The following is a 19,656-nucleotide window of genomic DNA, read 5'->3' on the forward strand; positions in this document are numbered from 1 at the left end:
ATATCAAGTGACTCTACTATCTGCATGTGCTAACAATAATTTAAAATATTTATTTAAAGGTTGTCCACAGAGTTGAAAACAGTCTGAATAGCATAATCTGATCTGACTTCAGTTCTTAAAAAGCTCTCAGATCTGCTGATCAGTGTTACAGACTAGCTGAAGTAGGCCAGTTTGGTTGCCAATGATCTATTAGCTGTTTGAGTACTCTGGCGTCTGGAGTAAACACAGCAGACAAACATTCATTAGCAGGGAGGTGAGAGGAGTCAGCTGCTGCTGGCCTCTGACCCAGGACAGAGATGCATTCCTGCTGCAAGACCATGTTGGATATAGATTGGCTGTAGAGGATGATAGTGATTAGAATAGTTGTTTCTAGCTGTAAATACTGATTTAGAATTTCTTCAGTTTTTACTGAGGAAGCAGGATGGTGACAGTATTTTCCAAAAGAAGACCCACACCCTGCAACATGTTTTGTGGTTGTGCATTCCTTATACAGATGCTTCAGTTTGTGAGGAAACTGGGAGGTCAGCCTCTGCCTTTTGCTTACTGTGAGCATCTGACTTTTGGATCTAAGGGGCTAAAACAAAGACTTTATGCTTTGTGTTGTTTGAATAGTTTCCTCCTACAGCCCAGTCAAGCTGACCGGGGAGTTACTGAAATGTCTTTTAAGTCATTATCCAGCAATTTCATTTCAAGATAGAACATTTATTTGAGAAGACCAGTGTAAAAAAAAAAACACTACATGTTTATATTAAAGCGGTTTCTATCAACGGTGAAACTACTACAAGTAATGTAAGTTTTCAAATAAATATCCCCTTATGATAAAATGAAGGACATAAATTATAGTTTAACTCAAACTAAATGATTATTAAACTCTGATTCTTCAGTGCAATCATTTTTTAAACTTTGAATTTTCCGACTAAAGCCTCCTCATTTTTTAGATTTCTCTCTTTACATGTCATTTTATATGTCAGACTGCTTAGAGCCCTAAAATTCTTTTTTCATAAATAAATGTTTGTTCCACTTGGTGGAAAAAACCCTCGCACATCCATTTCAATAGATAGGTGCATAGGAGACAAGCGGCAACCTCCAGTCTTGAAAAAATGAAGCCAATGCAGAAGTGCAAAATCCTGCGGTTCATGGAGTGTCTGCTTGAGGCTCCAGGAGCCCCGGATGTCACATACACACCACATTCAAAAAAACCTGTTGCAAATAAAGGTGTATTTGCAATAAACCTTTAAAGAGTTAGCATGTTTGATTTCTAAAATGTTTTGTTCAAAAACAACTGTTTTCCAGATTTAAAAAAAAGTACAATACTAGTGGCTATCCAAATAAGAGCTGCTGCACCAAAGATAGGATGATAGGATAATAGAAGAGCAATCAGCTTCTTTAAACAAAATTAAACCACACAATCTTTAGCTAGCATAAATGTATCAAAGTAAATGCCACTTTTCTAGTTTGAAAAATCGTGAGAATAATTTATTGGAACAGATACAGGTAATTTGATCACAATCATCAATGCATAAAAGAACTCTAAAAAAATTCATACTCTACACAGCATTTAGAATATAAGAAATATAGATTTACTCTTTAAAAATGTCCACAAGCAAAAACCCCCAGTTGGTCCCAGTAATAAGAATGAAAAGGATCATAATAAAAGTGGTCACTAAGAAAAGATATCAGACTGTAGGCACATTCAGAACTCTTAACATACAGTGGACTCGCCTAAAAACGCTTTGTTCTAATGCTTAGTACAAACATACATACAAATCTTTTCATTTAAGACACATTTTAAAAAACACGAAAAAATATACAAATTACATCTTCCTTGTTTCCTGGTTTGTAACTTCCTGTTATTAATCATCTTGTAAAAACAAACAGAAGTTACAAAATGAGAATCTTACTAAACACAGTCACGCTCATTATATGGCCTGGTGTTCCACTTTAAGTCTCTGAGCGGTGGGGATGTTTCTGTCCGTCTATGTGTGTGTGTCTTTTTTTTTTTTAGTATTATAGGGTAATGACGGTGCCATCCTCCTCAACCCCTCCCCTGGGCAGTGCCAGACTGTGTCGTGGGTCAGATTTCATGGAGCTGAGGATTTTGTGTAGGCTGCCGTTGCTGTGACGCAGCGCCGGGTTGCTGCTGTAATGTGGAGGCTGTACGTGGTGATGACGCTGCTGGGACTGTTGGTGCTGAAGGTTCAGGTCTCTGTGGAGCTGGTAGCTGAGGCTGCTGTGATGGTGGGACCCTCCGTTGAGGCTGGGCTGGGAGTGGAAGGAGGCGGTGGAGACCACCGACGAAGGACGTGTGGGAGGGCTCGGGGGCGCCGCTGGATTTTGAGCCGTCGATTGCGTCTGCTGGTGTGTGCGGGACGCGGTGGACGCCAGGGAAGCGTTGGACCTCTGGGACGGCCGCTTGAGGCTACTCTCGATGACGATATCCGTCTCTTCATCACTCTCCAGGTCGTCTTGGTAACCGTGTGCGCCGCTCGACGTCACCCCCGCTGTAGCAATGGACAAACTTGGGTAACCAGTTGAACCGCTGCTGTCGGACGACTGTCCCGAGCTTCCAGAGATCCTGCTGCTGCGGACCACGTTATTTCTCTGGTTCACAGGCTTCACCGTCACGATCAGGTTATGACTGTTGGCGATCATCATATCCGTCACCTGATCTAAGGACTTTCCCGTCACCTCAATCCCGTTAACCTCCAAGACCTCATCGTTAACCGCCAGCAGCCCGGTGCTCTCCGCCAGCCCTCCAGGCACCATCCGAGAAATGAAGATGCCGGGGACTTTCTCCAGCCCGTGCGGCGTCACCCGCACGCTGGTCCCGTCTCGGATGTAGAAGCCGAGGGGCTTGTCTGAGCCGTGGCGGTACAGTCGGACGCGGCGGTGGGACTCCGGCAGGATGTCCACGTCGATGATGGAGGAGACGGGCCGGAAGTCCTGCGGCATGCCGATGCGGATGTGCGGCCGTTTTCTGTTGACGTCGTTGTTGCGCAGAGCGACCACAGCCTTCTTCCGACGCGTGATCGTGTTTGTGCCGAAGTTGGCATAGTCGACCTCTTCTGCAAAGAGAACACAAAGGGAGGAAAAGAAAGTGTTAAGAGAAGTTCGCAGGCGACACAGGTGAACAAAAACATATTCTCTCTGCCATGTGTCTCCAGATGTTGAAGGCAACAGGTGAAAAATGGAAAAAAAAAAGTTTCTTAAGACACAAAAGTATTGAAAGAAAGAAGATTTATAAAGTAGACAAACTGACTTTCCATCCCTTCACTAAAACAAACATAAAGGGTCTTTTCCTACAACTTTAAATAACACCACCTGCACTACAAACTAAAAACCTTTTATTTAAAACATACACAGATGTGCTTGAAAATACCTTTCCCCTAAAAGACCTGGTTATTGAATGTATCTATATATATTTTGATTTTGAATGTGTCAATATATATAGCTGTCTGTGTCTACTTGTATTGTCCTATTAGTATCTATGTTACGACAGTTGCTAATGGACAACTACCTTAGGAAGCTGGGAGGGTATATAGGTGTTTATTATTGTATTGTCTTGTTTTTCTGTTGAATTGGGGCTTTTTGTTTTACTCTATGCAGATGCTCTGATTTACTCCAATGTGACATCACTTTGTATTGTCTGCAAAAAATGTAATAAAAAGATTTGGAAAAAGACCTGGTTATCATTTACACATATTGTATTTCATGTGTGACATAACAGTTTTTATAAGCTAGTCTTTAAAGAAGGCCTGAGTGCTTGCTGCTTCACTCTACAGCTGAGTATAAATCTTTAAGTTATTCGCGACTAAATCAAACAGTCACGTTATTTTATCATCTGGATTCACACACACTGCTAATACCTAGTTTCTCTCCGGGTGTGTGTATGAAGTGCTGAGTGTGCAGAGCATTCCTGCCTGTTCTCACAGAGGTGACCCGCCCTTCTGCTACCAGCCAGCAGCTGTAGGGATTCTCACCGCATGTGCATTTATGCACCCAGTACAAAAACTCATCCACACATCCTCTTCAGTACAAATATCTAGATATGATAAATACAAATAACTCATACTGCCTTGTTACAGTTTAAAGTCAACATCCGTCCATTAGCCAAAAGACCACAAAAGAGATAATATAGTGAGGAAAGAATGAGCTGCGAGGGAAAGCATGATGTTTTCAACCAGAGATTTACTGCAATTAATAAGACAATGAAAACCTTCATAGAAGACTAGATTATCCACCCACTGAGACGGGGGCTTCTTTGGAACATAAAGCTGCTGCCAAGCATGCACTAGTACATGCTAAAAAAAAGAAAAAAAGGTTGCTAAAACAAAGGGGGGTGATGATAGAGGCCTTACAGGAGTGGAATGAAAAACAAACAGTTGAGAAAGAAATGCTTAAATGCCTCCATTGAGTTGTGACACAGTGTGGGAGAGAGGAATCATAAAGACTGCAGCTCCATGATGGAAAAAATAATAAGACGATTGTTGTCTAATCTCTCCTTTTCAGGCAGACAGGAAATCTGGACACAGCAAAAGCCTGATGGGACAGGAAGTGAAGAGCCCCCAGGCGGGAGGCATCGGCTCCTGCACTTTTCATGGCAACAGGAGTGAATCATCTTTGCCCTTCTGTTCGGGGACACCTGCTTTATGAAATTACTGTGGGTGAGCATACTGTAATCTTTGGCCTCGTCTTCAAAAGGGGAGCAGGAGAGATATCTGAAATAAATATGGCGTCTCGGAGTCGAGCCAGCTGGCCAGTCGTCCCTCCGGCCTCACAGGAGTGTGGACCTCTACCATGTGACTCCCTATGCAATGCTGACTCATCATTAATGTATGTTTTCTTTCTCTCTCTCTCTCTCTCCTCCTCATGCTGAGCAGAATGTTGACTAAGCAGCATGTTTTACTAAAGCTCTAAAAATGAAGAGTCTTAGAAAGTCCTCACAGTTTGGAGAAAGAGAAGCCATTTTTTTTCTGGTGTCAGCAGTGACACAGACCTCGTGCCCATGGGGAATTGGTGATAGCGGAAAAATAAAAATGATAAATGTGTTTGTGAAATCCTAGATTGACGCCTCCTGGCACAGCATGAAATAATGTTTTCAAGTACTCACAAACTCAAGCCAAACATCTCTGCCAGAAGTACATTGCACCAGATGAAGAAATAGCCTCAAAAATGCTTTTTTATGAACTTTTACTACATTGAAATTAGACTTCTTTAATTTGACATTTATAAGCAGAAGCCTCTGTATATCATCAGACTTTTAAAGTGCATGGTATCCTTCAGTTTATACGTGCATGCAGCGGCAGGACCTGATTTGAGTGAATCCAGACGAGGCATTTGCTACAGGGCTGGAATTTCTGCCACAAGTGCAAGTCTCCTCTGATGGGAAACACGTTTGAAGAGGGAATCGTTGCCGAGGCTCATTACAGGTCAACGCTGTAACAACCTCCTCAATCCACACCCTCACCTCGATTCTGAAACCAACGCCTCACCACATCACCAGGGCAGATAATCCTTGGTCAGAAATTCTCAGATACAACTATAATTATGTTTTCAGTTGGAAATGTCTCACAGCTTGCATTACAAATCCCATAAGAAGTGCATGTTGTTGTGATCTGCTTCAAGGAACATACAAATGGAGAAGGCGTGGGGGTGTGCTTGATTTTTTTCTACGGGCGAGGCTGAAGAGGAAAGTTACTCCAAGCAGAGGTTGAATCTTGGTATGGACACCTTGTGCTGATTACCCTGATCACAAAAGTGCTTCCTTTTAACGGTCCAATCTCAATATACATTTAAATCTGTAGGCACAGAATTTGATATTGATATCAGAGGTTATAGTGCGAGGGGAAGAATGCACTTGTTGTACGCAGGAAAACACTGTGTGGAGAGCAACAGAGGTAGACGCAATCCTGAGCCCCAGTACTCATCCAACACCAATAGTCTATATATTTAATGTCTATAAACAGATATGTGTATGCCAGTGCAGCTGATAATCCACTCTTAGACGTCCTCACTCAACTGCAACTCCGCTCTCACTTCTCAAGTGGTTAAAAATGATCAGCAGGAGGACGAACATGTCTTAGCTGGAAGTCTATTATTGCTTAACGTTGGTTCCGTTGAAAGTTGAAAAGTTAGCCACAACTCCTGGAGGCAGACTTCAGAAGTCAGCTGACAGGTTTTTTGAGATTGGTCTATAATTAAGTGATGTGGTTGTTAATTGTTTAGAAATCCAACTGGCAGTATTAAGATTTCCACATATGCAATGTCTATAAAATAGAATGGAATAGAATTACTTTATTGATCCCAAACTGGGAAATTGTGGCGTTACAGCAGCAGGTTGTCCAAACACACAATATTAGTAAATAAACACAATATAATATTAAATACAGAGTAAATGAGTACTAAAAATATAAAAACTAAGAGAATATATACATCCAGGTTTTAAAAGAAGCCCCTGAAGCCTCTACCCTCTGTTTCTCTTTCTTAAGGCAAGACGATGAGCAACTCAAACAAAAAGGTGAAGAGCATAAAACAACCACAAACATATTGTGACCAAGAGATACATAGACTGACTCTGTAACCATGTGTCTCTTTAACAGCCAACTAATAAAGCCAATCACATTTAGCAAACCCTGAAGCCAATCATTTTCCATGAAAGCAGGAATACACATCCTGTTAACAATTTAAATGCGCTGGAGCCAAATAAAAAGACAATTAAATGAATAGTATCAACAGACAGACCATCAGCAACTACTTAAGTAATTGTTAAAGCCTTTTTCAACCTATAATCACACAAATGTCTTTATTTCTTAGTTGCTTTGCCTCCAAGAGAAATAATTAGAATATTGTGTTTGGAGACTATAGCTTGACAAAAGAAATCCAATCTGAAGGCACAAGATGCTAAGATAGTTTTTTTTACCAAATGAATAAAAACATAGTATTTTGTTCACAAGATAATGTACTCATTATTTTCTTGACTAAGTATTTGGGTTCCTTAAGTCCACTATGTTTTCCATCACAAGCATGTTTCAAGCCTCCACAAGAGCATCATGGGATTTCAAAATGCCAAGCAAATGAAGATGTCGAGTCAAAGAAGCCGACTGGGGCAGCTAAACTGTGTCTGTAATTGTTTGACTGCAGGCTTGGGGTTATTTTATTCAGGGCCAGTGCACTTAATAGACTTGAAAATGTGTTTTTCCATTGCAATGTTAAAAAAAAAAAATGATGCTACTGCTGCACACAGGCAATAGAAGAAATTCTGAGTGTATTTCATATACTTGTACTTCTGTGTTGTAGCTTTTCAACTAAAATGTGATTAGAGTCTAGGAACAACAAGAAAATTTGTCTTTAAATTACAGATAGAAAAACAATAAATCAAATCTCATCGAAGGTCAGATTACTTCAAAGAGGCAAAGTAATTATGGGCTATCAGGTGTTGCAGATCTCTAGTTCACACATGCACGCTCACACACACACACAATCAGGGATTCAGATTCAAAGCTGGAGTACGAGAGAACGTTCCGGCTCATCTCACAAAGGTTATGGTAACAACTCCTGACAAACCTAATCCCTGCTTCACCGAGGCATCATGGGTAAGCTGAAGTGAACCCGTTAATCAAAGACTGTCGGGTCGCTGCCAGGCGTTTCAGGCTAAACGGCAACTCAGATCAAAGCCTATTAGAAAAAGCTTTGTACCTCAATTAGCCGTGGCTCAATACTTCCACAATGCTATTTACGATTAGATGGAATTTATAGATCACAGCATGGAAAATTTAAAAAAAGCCAATTTAGGAGACGCACAACCTAAGTACACACAGAGAATCCATGCACATACCAGATGGCTGCATTTACCCAGAACTGCTTTGTTCTACACTTAAGGTCAAGGGATTCCACTCAAAACACCGCTAATAGGAAGGCTAAATGCTGACAGGGATGGAAAAAACTATTTTTTCACTTAAACAGCATTGAACATCTGTGGGAAAGAGTATAATAAGAGGAATCTTAGAGCTCCATCGCAGCAGGTGGAAAGATGGCTTCTAGGTCCCCTCTGCTGTCTGGTGGTGTGGCTGACTGTCTGCATGAGTCTGCATATGTGTGCATGACATTTGAGGAATGTGGTGCTAGGAGATATCTCTAACTATCTCCTAGCAGGTTGAGGACCTGCAGAACTTCACGACAGGCATGGAGGGGCTTCTTTGAAACCAGAGCAACTTCCTTTTTCAAACTGATACTGTTAAACAATGTTTCAGTGATGTGTTGCATTACGTCATCTTTTTTTTCGCAGACATACTTTGCGATCATTCAAATGAAAAAGAATCCCATAATACATATATGCATGATGTTTGATATTGCCGCGTTAGGGAAGCAGACCAATTAGAAGCCAGCTTACACCTCATGCTGTTCTCGTGCTTACAAAGCAAAGGAGAGCAGAGGAAAAACAGTCTTTGTTCCAGCGTAGCAGACCTCTAGTTAACCAAAGCTGTGAAGAGAAGGCCTTTTAAAGTCCTACTGCTTTTTCCACCATCTCCCATAAAAGACAGGAATCTAAAGAGTTTTATGATCAGCCATTAGGGCCCCTCTGCACACTTGTTCCTGGCAGGTCTTCTTACATTCACCACTGACTCGACAACTCGACTGTAAACAGGAGCTGAAGAGACGATGGAACCAAAACAGAAAGACAGATCTGTTTGGATTAAAGTGTTTGAAATCCCTCTGACGCTTTGGTAGCTTTACGGGTGAGAAAAACACAAATGGTTTGAGGAATTTTTATAACGTCTTTTGTGTTTTTGCTCCTCTGGAAGAATTGATGTAAAAAAAAAAAAAAAAAAGAAAAAGTAGATTAAAACAAATGTACACTCACCTGGCTTTACACAAGTGAATGTGCAACACTGCAGCCACAACATCAATGCTATGCTTTTGGTTCCCCTCAGCTGCAACATAATAACTCAGCTGAAGTCCAGACTAATAGCGTTTGAAGAGGTGTCAGGGGCCGCCTTAATGTGTGATATTTCACACAGGGCTTTGTGAAAGTTGGCACGCTATATGAAGAACTTTTGGTATACCTACCCTGGCAAAGAGAACTCAAGGAGGACAGAAAAAAAGTAATGTAGATGCTAGAACCAGGGCCTGTTTTTAATGATCATTTTCATGATTTGCACAGTGTTGTGTTTGCAGTGCTAGTATATGTCCATGTACAGTGCACATAAACATGTTGGTTTGTATAAATGGAAATCTTCTTGCTTGGTGGGCAGTAAATGGAGTAACATACTGTATTCATCCTCATAAAAGGCCAATCCGCTCTGATTGGCTAGGATACATCCAACTCATTTAAAATGACTGTGTAAACATCGGTTTGTTTTGTTGCCATTCAAGAACTGTATTGACTAAAAGTAATTTGCCTTTTATTATCCCAAAGTTTAAACTTGAAATCATCAGTGGAAGTCTTTGTATCATGTGTAAGTGAAACCTGGGGTAGAGGTGACAACATCAACACCATGCTAACCGTTTTAAGCGGTGGCCCCCTCAGGGTTCTGACCCCCTGGTAATGATATTTTCCCCCATGACACAGGCATAAGCAGCCCAGCTGAGGAACCTCCAAACAGTCCGAAGCAATTAAGCCAAATACTGAGGCTGAAGTGGAGCATTAAATAACTCTACACTACATGAGATGGGTAATGAGATTTCAGAGCATATCTGAAATACTTTCCTAAGGCTACATGCTACATGTAGGATATTGAGCACAAATTGTTAATGTTCTATGAAAGCACGAATGTCCAGATTTATGAATTGTTGATTCTGATTAACTTAAAAGGGAAAGTTCAACTTTTTTTTCCCTCCAACAGCAAGAAAAGAAGATTGACAGCCAGCAGCTGCTTAGCTTAACATGGCCTTAGAAAAAAAGGGAGAATTAGCTTGCCTGGCTAGGTCCAAATGTTACAAGAAAATCTGATGGAATCCTACAACAGTCAGAAGAAAACATTTAACATGATTTATCTCTCTACTCAGCATTTTATACATTCAGCTTTTTCTATTGACAGAACCAAGTTTGCTGTTTCTTTCTTGTTTTCTGTCTTACTGCTAGGCTAAGCTACTTGCCTAGTTGTCATAACATCTTGTTTTCAGCACAGACATAAAGCACAACAGTCTTTTCATGGAAGTCTCTGAAAGAGTGAACGTCTCAAAATGTTGATTTTTTTCTTGGACAGAATCAACGGTTCATAAAAATCTCCTTCTTTATAAGCCAAAAGTGTTATTTAAAAACTCCTTCCTTCAAGCCCTTGAATTCTAGAGCAATGAAATATTAAGAGGTTCACTACTGTATACTAAAACTTCAGCCCATGACCTCTGGCCTGTTAGTGCGTCTACTGCCGGCTTCAGTCAATCTATGTTAGAGACATTCCTGCACCCCGACAACCCCCCCCCCCCCCCCCCCCCCCCCCAGCCCCCATCATGGTTTTCAGCCGAGCGTGACAAAGTGCTTAGTGACAGCAGAGACCATAATCACTGCAGAGAGCGAGGGACGAGGCGCTCAAGAGAGGATGGTGAACAGTGCTCGACCCTGCTGCCTTTTGCATTAGGTCACTGGATGCGGTGGCAGTGGGCTCCATTCCTGGGCCCCACAGACAACACAGATACACACACACGTTCACACAGCTGGAAGCCCCCTCACTTTCTAGCCAACAGGAATATGGCACGAAGTAGAACGAGATGAAACAGCACATGACAGAACACAGCCATGCAAGATGAAACCAGACAGCAGAGTACAATGCAGTACAGTAAGCTTGTTTCCTTTAGCCACATTTGCATTTTTTTGGCCAGTTTGCATTAGAAAAGACACGATTTAATGGAATGCAGAAGGTTTTGAGTTACCCTCTCCCCAAAAGCGTTGGCTTACAAAAAGTTGTTTTTCTTGTCTTTTATGGTTTCACACAACACATCCAAGTACAGCAAAACCAGTCGAATAGCAAATTTTCTACATTCCTCTCCTACGTAAATAAGCTGCGAAAAATATTAAAAACAAGCAAAACAGGCTCCTCTCATGCATTGTTTGAGTTTCCAGGACAACTTGTGCATTTGTTAGTCTACATAAGTGCATGTGGAGGACGTACACACATGAATGTAAGGAATGAACCAAAACAATCAGTTTTCTTAGACGTCTCTTCTCTTCCCCAGTGGACACAGCCGGAGAGTCTATCTGTGTGTTTTTAGGGGCCGACTGCTGCCAAGACGTTCAGCTAACACTAACATGGAAAAAAAATCAAGACCGAAGAAAGACGAACATTTTCTTTCTTTTTTTTTTTTTTCACATGCTAACATTTTTCACATTCTTGCAGGGGTGGTTGAGGCAGGGCCTGGGTGGAAAAATTTGGAAAAGCTTGATAAACCTTTGAGGTTATAATCGACAGCTGAAATGATGGTTTGGCTCCCATTTTTTGGGATGGTGTTAAATGGAGGGTACAGCTAGGTGCACAGAAAGAATGAACTTACAGTCTGTCGTTGAAGTAATGGTAAATGTTTACCTGTACTTGAAGTCATTTGGTTTGTTTTATTGAAATACATCTTGATTTACTAATTTGTTTAGACATTTACTCTTAATGAAAGTAGAGCCCGACCGATTCATCGGCCAGCTCGATAATATCGGCCGATATTAGCATCTCCAGTCTAAGAAAAGAAGAAGATATCGGTGTCAGATATTTCCCTCTCCCCAATACAGTATTTTTTTTATTACAGTATAAGATTTTTTTAATGTGCTCAACCGCTTAATGACGTATAAAAGTGTGCAATTATGTACAAACATGAGTTCTCCTGATACTGATGTCAGTATTGATATCAGCCCCAGAATACAGAGAAGGTTATGCAGCGATTCTGCACTCTGTCGGTATTTTCTACTTTGTATCATTTTGTACATTTTCCTTTGACGTTTTAGGATACTAAGGTCTAGCTAAAGGGAACCTGTGTCTGTCAGGAAAATCACTACATTTGATCTTAGAAAAATCAGAAAAGCAAAAGACCTGGGATTAGAAAAAAAGACGAAGCACTCCGGTTAAACAATCTGAGACTCAAAAGGGAATTCATACAAAACTTTTCCTCCTCAGGAATTGTGTTAAAAAGCATATGCATGCATCTTTGTGCTGAGTTGCACCCCCTCCATTCCTCCTCATCCCTGCACTCATTTCAGCAGAAGTTACAGCAGCACACACAGGGGCCGGGCTGCACATCTGGGACAAGTTAAACCGAGCTGCCTTGTCTGCTACGCTCTGGCATGGGCCTTTGTGGTTGGGTGGGGTTGGGAGTGGGAGTCACAGGTTTAATATTCACTGCAGGTATCACCCACCCCCATCATGAACACACACACACACACACACACACACACACACACATTCAACCTTATACTCACCAATAGCAACTTTATTAATACACACAGAGATGTTTGTCCGAATCACATGGGGAACAGAGGTTAGGACCAAGAGAAAGTTATTTAAAAGTGAAGGGAGTGGAAAAGTGTGTGCGTACATAAGGAGATTAACCTGTGTGTGTGAGAGACTGTAGAGGGGAGGAGAAGAGGGGAGGGGGGAACATCAAAGAGTGAGGTGGAGGAGAGCGATGGAGACGACAGGTTCTACATTCCTACAACCTTTCAAAAGGAACAAGCTCCACTCCATCAAGAGTTCCCCCCCTTTTCTAACATACTTTTTAAGGTTCAACGGCCTTTCTTCCTCCTCCATTTTCTCCCTTTTTTTTCTCCTGCATAAAACCAACTGTAGCTTCTGGTTTTAATCCAGCGGCCTCTCTGTTGATCATATGCACGTTTCCAACCAAGAAAACACATGGTGTTGATATAAGCTGCACAAAGTCTCCGCTGCCATCTGGTCCACAGGTATACCCAGCCCTGCCTGCATTGTTTACAACCCATGTGAACATATAAATAAATCTAATGGAAAACTAGACCCTTAGTTTAAAATATCCTACTGAACAATAAGCATAACATATTTAGCTGAAAGAGGATAATCAAGAGTCCAGTGTAATAAAAAACACTTCTGCAACCACGTGTCAAATAATGTATTTAAAAGGCATTTTAGCTAAGAGGGGATCATGGGTAAGAAAATCTAGCAGTGATCTGGTGACATCAGTCCCAGCAGCAGACTTGGACTTGTGTCCTTGGCACCTGTCGGGCCTTCTGCTTGTGAGGGTTAAAATGGGTCATTAAAGTGTATGTGTGAGTGTGTGTCATTCTCGGCCTCAAACACACACACACACAGAAACAAAATAGATTGTTTCCTGACATGCAGCCCCTCTTTCTATTTTTTCTCGGCTTTTACAGCCAACATTCCTTTCTGAGATCCACTATGATGATTACATAATAACAACTCATGTATAAAATCAATTCCTCTCACAGACCAAAACACAAACTTGGCAGCATTCAGCCTCTTCCACCATCAAATTTGATGAGCCTCGGGCTGAAAAAAATGCTCCTTATTGGATTAGCTTCACATTATTTAATGAAGAGAAGGATGTTTTTCAGTCGGTCTCGTGTGTGAATATTAATTCATTTGCGCCATCTTCAGAGATAAACAAGAATATGGCAATTGCTTTCAGTGACTAAAGTCATGTTGAAATAATTCATGTTTTTTCAAAGGTCACTTATGATGCAAAATGCACTTCACCATGTTTTTATATCACTAATATGTGTCCCTAGCTTTTTTTACAAACCCCCCAGTTACGAGAAAAGTCCATCCTCTCCATCTTTTGCCTGCTCCACTTTTCAGAAAATGCGTGCTCGAACAGGCCGTTTGGAGATGTTCCCTTCATGACATCACAAAGGGCAGTAACCCCTCCCCCAGGTGGCTGACACTTCCACAGCTAGCTGTAGGTTCTTCCCTCCGAGTCTGCCTTTTCACCGTAAAAAATGCGGCATGGAGCGAGAAAACCCGAGCCACCAAAGCACTTCTAGAGAGGGGCGTGGTCAGACACAGCTCATTTGCCTTTAAAGCTACAGACATAGAAACAGCCTGTTCTGAGTTTGAGCAGAAATAGAGGATCAAAATGGATTTATAACATGAAGGTTCAGAGACATTTTTGGGGGAACTCTGAGACTCATTTAAACTGATTTAAAAGGAGGATAATACGTCACCTTTAAATAGTTGCAAAAAAAACAGAGGCCTAAGAGCTTAATGATCCAAAATCTTATTTGAAGACACTGACACTAATTCAAAAAACAGTTTTTATAGACATATTTAAAAATCTGAAAGCCCTGATCTGATCACATTTGGTTTGATTTGGACCTGGATCGGTTCACAGTTTTTTTAAAAGCCTTAAAAAAAGAACTCAGCAAGACTTCTTGTGTAACCTTCGTCCTCAACCTTTTGGTGTTGATCTGAGCTGAAGTCTCTTTCTAATCTTTTTTCAGCGGTGGTGGCAGACAACAAGCAGACAAGAAGGATTACCGTCTCTTGGCTTCTCTCACTGTTACAAACACACACAAAGCACGGACAAGAAACATTAGAGGATGAAACATTTAAGCAAACAACAAAGTGAGGAAATTAGACGACCAAGAACATAAACACCCGAAGAGACATGAAATTGATTAATTTCCTTCAATATCCAGGAACCAATTTTGGAGTAAACATCCAGCTTAAGGGGAAAACAAGAAGCGGGACTGAGAAGGATGAAGATTGTGCGTCTCACAGAGGACGCCTTGTTGAGGAGGTCTTTCACCAGCTCACAGGAAAAATGATCCTTTGTTATGAAGCTGCCTCTGGAGACATTCATCTCATTCACACTGTAGGCAAGAAAAATAATCCACCGTGTAATCATTTAGTTTAGAAGTGGCCAAATGAGCAAATGTTGAATGACATCATTTTTATCCTGAAACCGAACATAAAATAGCGGCTGAATATCAGCCTCATGCCAGTTTTTTTAAATCTAATTTTGCATCACCCTTTGTAGTCTGTTAATGGGGATCAAGCACTGGTATGTGTACCCTGTCCTGAACCTGAGCTCCCTTAGTGACCCCTATTCAGTCATGCACAAGGGGTCAGTGAAAAGCCCCTTCCTGGCCTCCAGGTGAGGCCCCCCATTCCCCTCTTTGTGACTTGGTTAATGCTCTGCAGGCTCAGACAGGCCTCAGTCTCATCCTCCCCTGCACCTGAAAACACCAACACTCTCCCCCACACAGCATAAAACAACACTTCCTGAGTATGTGGTGACACACATCCTCACTTCTTCCGGCTCCCGCTTTGCTCCAATGATTCCATTTGTACTTTTCATCTAGTCTCTTCAGCCAAATCCCTCCCCTGTCTTCTATAACCAACACACACACACACACACACACACACACACACACACACACACACACACACACACACACACACACACACACACACACACACACACACACACACACACACACACACACACACACACACACACACACACACACACACACACACACACACACACACACACACACACACACACACACACACACACACACACACACACACACACACACACACACACACACACACACACACACACACACACACACACACACACACACACACACACACACACACACACACAAGCGATGTCAAAACTGTCTGTGTGAGTGTTTCCACATGAGCTGTCAGTGCTCATTGTTTCAGCGAGTCTCTAGGACACATTTCATATCAGGGTAGGAGTTAGGGCTCACTCCTCCCCTCCTCCAGTGCTTTCCTTCCTCTCCCATCCCGAACTGCTGAGTTGGCCTGAATCGACCACAAGCTCGTGGCCCACATGTCTCATGAGGAGGGGGGGGAGCATGGGTAGGTGGGTGGATAGGTGGGATTCTTGTCAGATAACTGTAAGTTGGTTTAGAGGCTGATGAAATAGCATATTAACGGAAGAACATAGGTTTGGGTTGAAATCTAGTTTCTGAAAGAAGTAACCTTAACAAGTCCATCTTTATGAAACTGTGTTTTTAATTTGCGCTATTGAGGGTGTTTTGATAAAAAATGTTTAAGCCCAATGTAAAACACAAAATCTATGAAAAAGTTTGGTTACATTTTCCAAATAATCACTATGTTAAGCAAATAAATAAAAAGACTAAAAACCACAGTATAACTGCACAAACTCTTTCAAAAGTAAGCAATGACATCATGATCAACCATAGATAAGACGGGGGCTTAAAATCTTCTTTATTTGCTTTGATTTTAAAATTGAGTAAAATTGGCTTCTGACAAGCTCCCTGCCAGCTCTGCTGATTTGAGACAGCCAATCATAAATACTTTTGGCTGCATTACAGCCAATCAAATCACTCTTGCGCAAGTTCGGGCTCGATTGTCAGAGTGGTGAGGGCACGGACAGCTTGTCTCATTGTTTTAGCCTCATGACCTATATATGGCTATACTCAGGCTTTTAGTTAGCTGTAATTGTTCCTTTAGTTATTTGAGTGCACACATGAACACACTCTCTCTCTCTACAGCTACCCCCAAAAAAGAAAAAGAATAACTTTTTGTTGTTGATGGAGTTAAAATTTCTTATTCTATCGTTTCCAATGCTTATCAATAACTAACTAAAAAGTGCATCCTAATTCATTTAAGATACAGAAACAAAACAAAACAACCATTTTATGGCCAGGCCACATGGAAAGACCAGAAGAGTAAACAACAGTCAGCTTCCTCTCTGCAGACCAGATCAAGACTATTTCAAGGAAAAGCACACTGCAACATCAACACATGACTTGTACACATGGCCTTTTTTCATGTCAGTCTGTTCAGCATGAAAATTCACCATGGCATGTGAATTTTACACAAATTATGCAGATTTTTTTCCACACTTGAGTCTCCCTAAATATAGCAACCCTGAGGTCCAGCTGATCCCCCAATAAATATGAACACAGAAACAAACATGGACCTTCCCTCTTACACTCTACAGGTCACACAGACTCACTAACAGAAGTGTTTACATAGTGCACTTAAAGCAGAGGTCATGTTCATGTTAAGTGGATTTGGTCTGGATAGTTTTTTTTTGCCTTAGGGACTGAGGACTTCTGAACAGGTTCATGAGATGAGAAAAAGGCGACATCACATGCTATGAGGACGAGAGTTTGCTTTGTATATTCTTATAACAACATGAGCATCAGCAGCTGTAAACACAACAAAACGTACTCGTATAAATAATATGGGAGCTAAGGTTAGCAGTTAGCATGTGTCTGTTTTTGTAGCCTTGACACTGTTAGCCTGAAGTGAGCTGGTGCCTGTTTAAAGCAAACCCACTCAGTGGGGAGTGTGTTTGCTGCGGCTGAGCTGTCGTGAAGCAAAGTCAGTCCCTCCTTTGTAATTATGGGCTCCCAAAATAACCCTTTGCAGAGGCAATGTGAGGCTGATGTTGTGCTAGCTACTATAGAGCACTTGTCAACTTGCTTTGGCCAGAAAGCCAAATGTTGTTTCTCAGTCCGGAACCTGAAGTCAACTGTTTGATGAAATAACATTTTAAATAAAAGGCTTAATGAATGATGCGTTAAGCTTGTCCTCCATTAAAGGAAAAGAGGGACAGTATCCAAATCTGTTAGAAGATTTCAAACTGGATCCTGGATAAATCCTTTGCTAGAGCTTGCACTTGTATTCATTACGTCTGAATGTGTGATTTTGTGCTAGAGTAGATTTTCAGGCTGACACACATGGCATGCCTGGCCTTGTCTTCCAGTAGAGCTGTAATTAAAGAGGAACTGCAGCGAGCAGTCTCACAGTGAGCTGTCTCTGCACAAACCAGCAACTCCTCCCTCAGAAACCCACTAACATCCACCCAGCGTGCATATTCCCCCACTCACTCTAACCCCAAATCTTCACCCGCGTCCCTCACTTTGCTCATGGCTCCCATCTAAGTTTGGCCTGGGAATTTTCCACTGCAGTCTTTTATTCAGACACTCTGTGTGTGCTGTCTCTGTCCTGTGTGAGAGAATACATCCCTATGATTTTATAAATCATTATCCTGTGATACTTCATGCATTACAATATGTTCTGATGTATGACGAAGAGCAGGTATGATCATTAAAATCTATTGGGATGACAGGATAAAGCATTTTTTTCCACTTCGTCATCTTTTGGTTTTTCAAAGGAAATTGTACATTAAAAAAAAAAAAAGACCATCCAAAAAAAAAAGCTAAAAAATGTTGGTGGTCATTCAAAGATTATTAAGATGCTTTAAAATCATTGTTTGTCAATTTAGGGGGGGAAATTGCTCTCATGCTAAGACGTATAACAACATTTGCGATCAATCTCAGATTGGTTCAATAAAGGTAAGGGCAGCGAAATGGTTAGCTTAGCCGCACAATAGGTATGTGAATATTTGGGGAAACAACGTTGTTCTGTCCAAAAGGTAATAAGATCAAACCACCATCAACTTGAAATGTCATTAATTTTAGATGTGTAATTGAATGTTAGTTTTAAAAAAACTACTAGATTATGTGTTGTTTTATTTGTTATGCTAAGCTAGGCTAATAAGCCTTTGGCCAATACAATTTTAATCTATTTGGGCAAATTGTGGCTAACAATTATTTATTTTAATTTAATGGAAAGAGAAAGTAAATATACAAACGTGAGCTTTTGTGTTGTCAGTTATTAGTAAATAAAAAAATGAAAAAAAAAGGTCTAGAAATGTTAAGGGGCACTAGTAGTGTTCCAGAATGGGCTCCATTTTTATTAAATGTGTGTACACTAGAAGTATTGTCCCATTGTATAGCTATACGAATGTGTAATAATTCTTGGTATTTCTAGGAAAGTAAGGTGGGGGAAACTACCCGACAAAATCAGCCCCATATTCTTACGTCAACATACAAACAACAACATCAAAAACAAGGAACAAAGAGCCTCACACAGTTGGAAACTCAACGTCAAAAATCTCACAGGATCTCATTCCACTTTCAAGCCATAAACCCCGTGGAATGAAAGAAGGAATGGAAATATTTGAAGATTGCTTTTTGTCTCTTTGAAGGCTCACGCTGCTGAGGTGTGGCCATGGCGGCAGTGGTGGCTGAGGAAGTTGTTTGTTTGTCCCTTAAGGACCAGGCTATATCCATCAAATCCAGCAGTTTACTTCCAGAGACGGTTATTTTGATGCAGGATGAGGTCAATTTCAACGCAGCCACTGAGTTTTTTCAGTCATAACAGAAAGTGTATCGGGTAGTATGATGACATTTATGAATAGAAAGCAGATGTTTATACAGTTCCTTCTAACCAACATGAAGAACTGCAAATAATCTACATCCTTCAGGAAATGTGCATGTCAAAACAATGGGGATAAAAATCTTGTTAGAAGAGTGACATTTCTACGACCTATAAGTGGAACACTGTTGATTCTTGGGTTGAGACATTTTAAAATAAATCCCTGAAATGCTAGCTTAAAAAAAGGAACAAAAAGATGATAGAATAAGAAGCTTGCCAGAGACACTCCTGCTACACAATGTCTGGAAACTTCATTGCGGGGGAACGGCGGGGGGACACAGTTCAAAGCAAGGTCGTAAAACCAAAATGAAAGCGGGGACTTAGGAAACACAAACACCAATATAGTTTTGCCAAACAACAGCCCCTTACAAGTTTAATTAAAACACTGGGCCTCCCCTCCCACCCCCTCATCAAACAGAGAGAAGGGTCCAGTTTGTGTGTCTACAGATGTGCA

At 41.2% G+C, this 19,656-nt stretch overlaps 1 protein-coding gene across 1 annotated transcript in view; it reads right to left on the bottom strand.

Annotated features, from left to right (window-relative positions):
* Positions 1-1,461: 1,461 nt before the first annotated feature.
* pard6gb (par-6 family cell polarity regulator gamma b) overlaps positions 1,462-19,656 on the bottom strand; it is a 32,632-nt gene continuing 14,437 nt past the window's right edge. Inside the window, exon 3 of the mRNA XM_020634725.3 lies at positions 1,462-3,065. Within this exon, the coding sequence (XP_020490381.1) occupies positions 2,008-3,065 (1,058 nt within the window). The 3' untranslated portion in view covers positions 1,462-2,007. The remainder of the gene's footprint in view (positions 3,066-19,656) is intronic.

Source organism: Labrus bergylta, chromosome 19, assembly GCF_963930695.1.
Source record: "Labrus bergylta chromosome 19, fLabBer1.1, whole genome shotgun sequence".
Classification (NCBI taxonomy): Eukaryota; Metazoa; Chordata; class Actinopteri; order Labriformes; family Labridae; genus Labrus; species Labrus bergylta.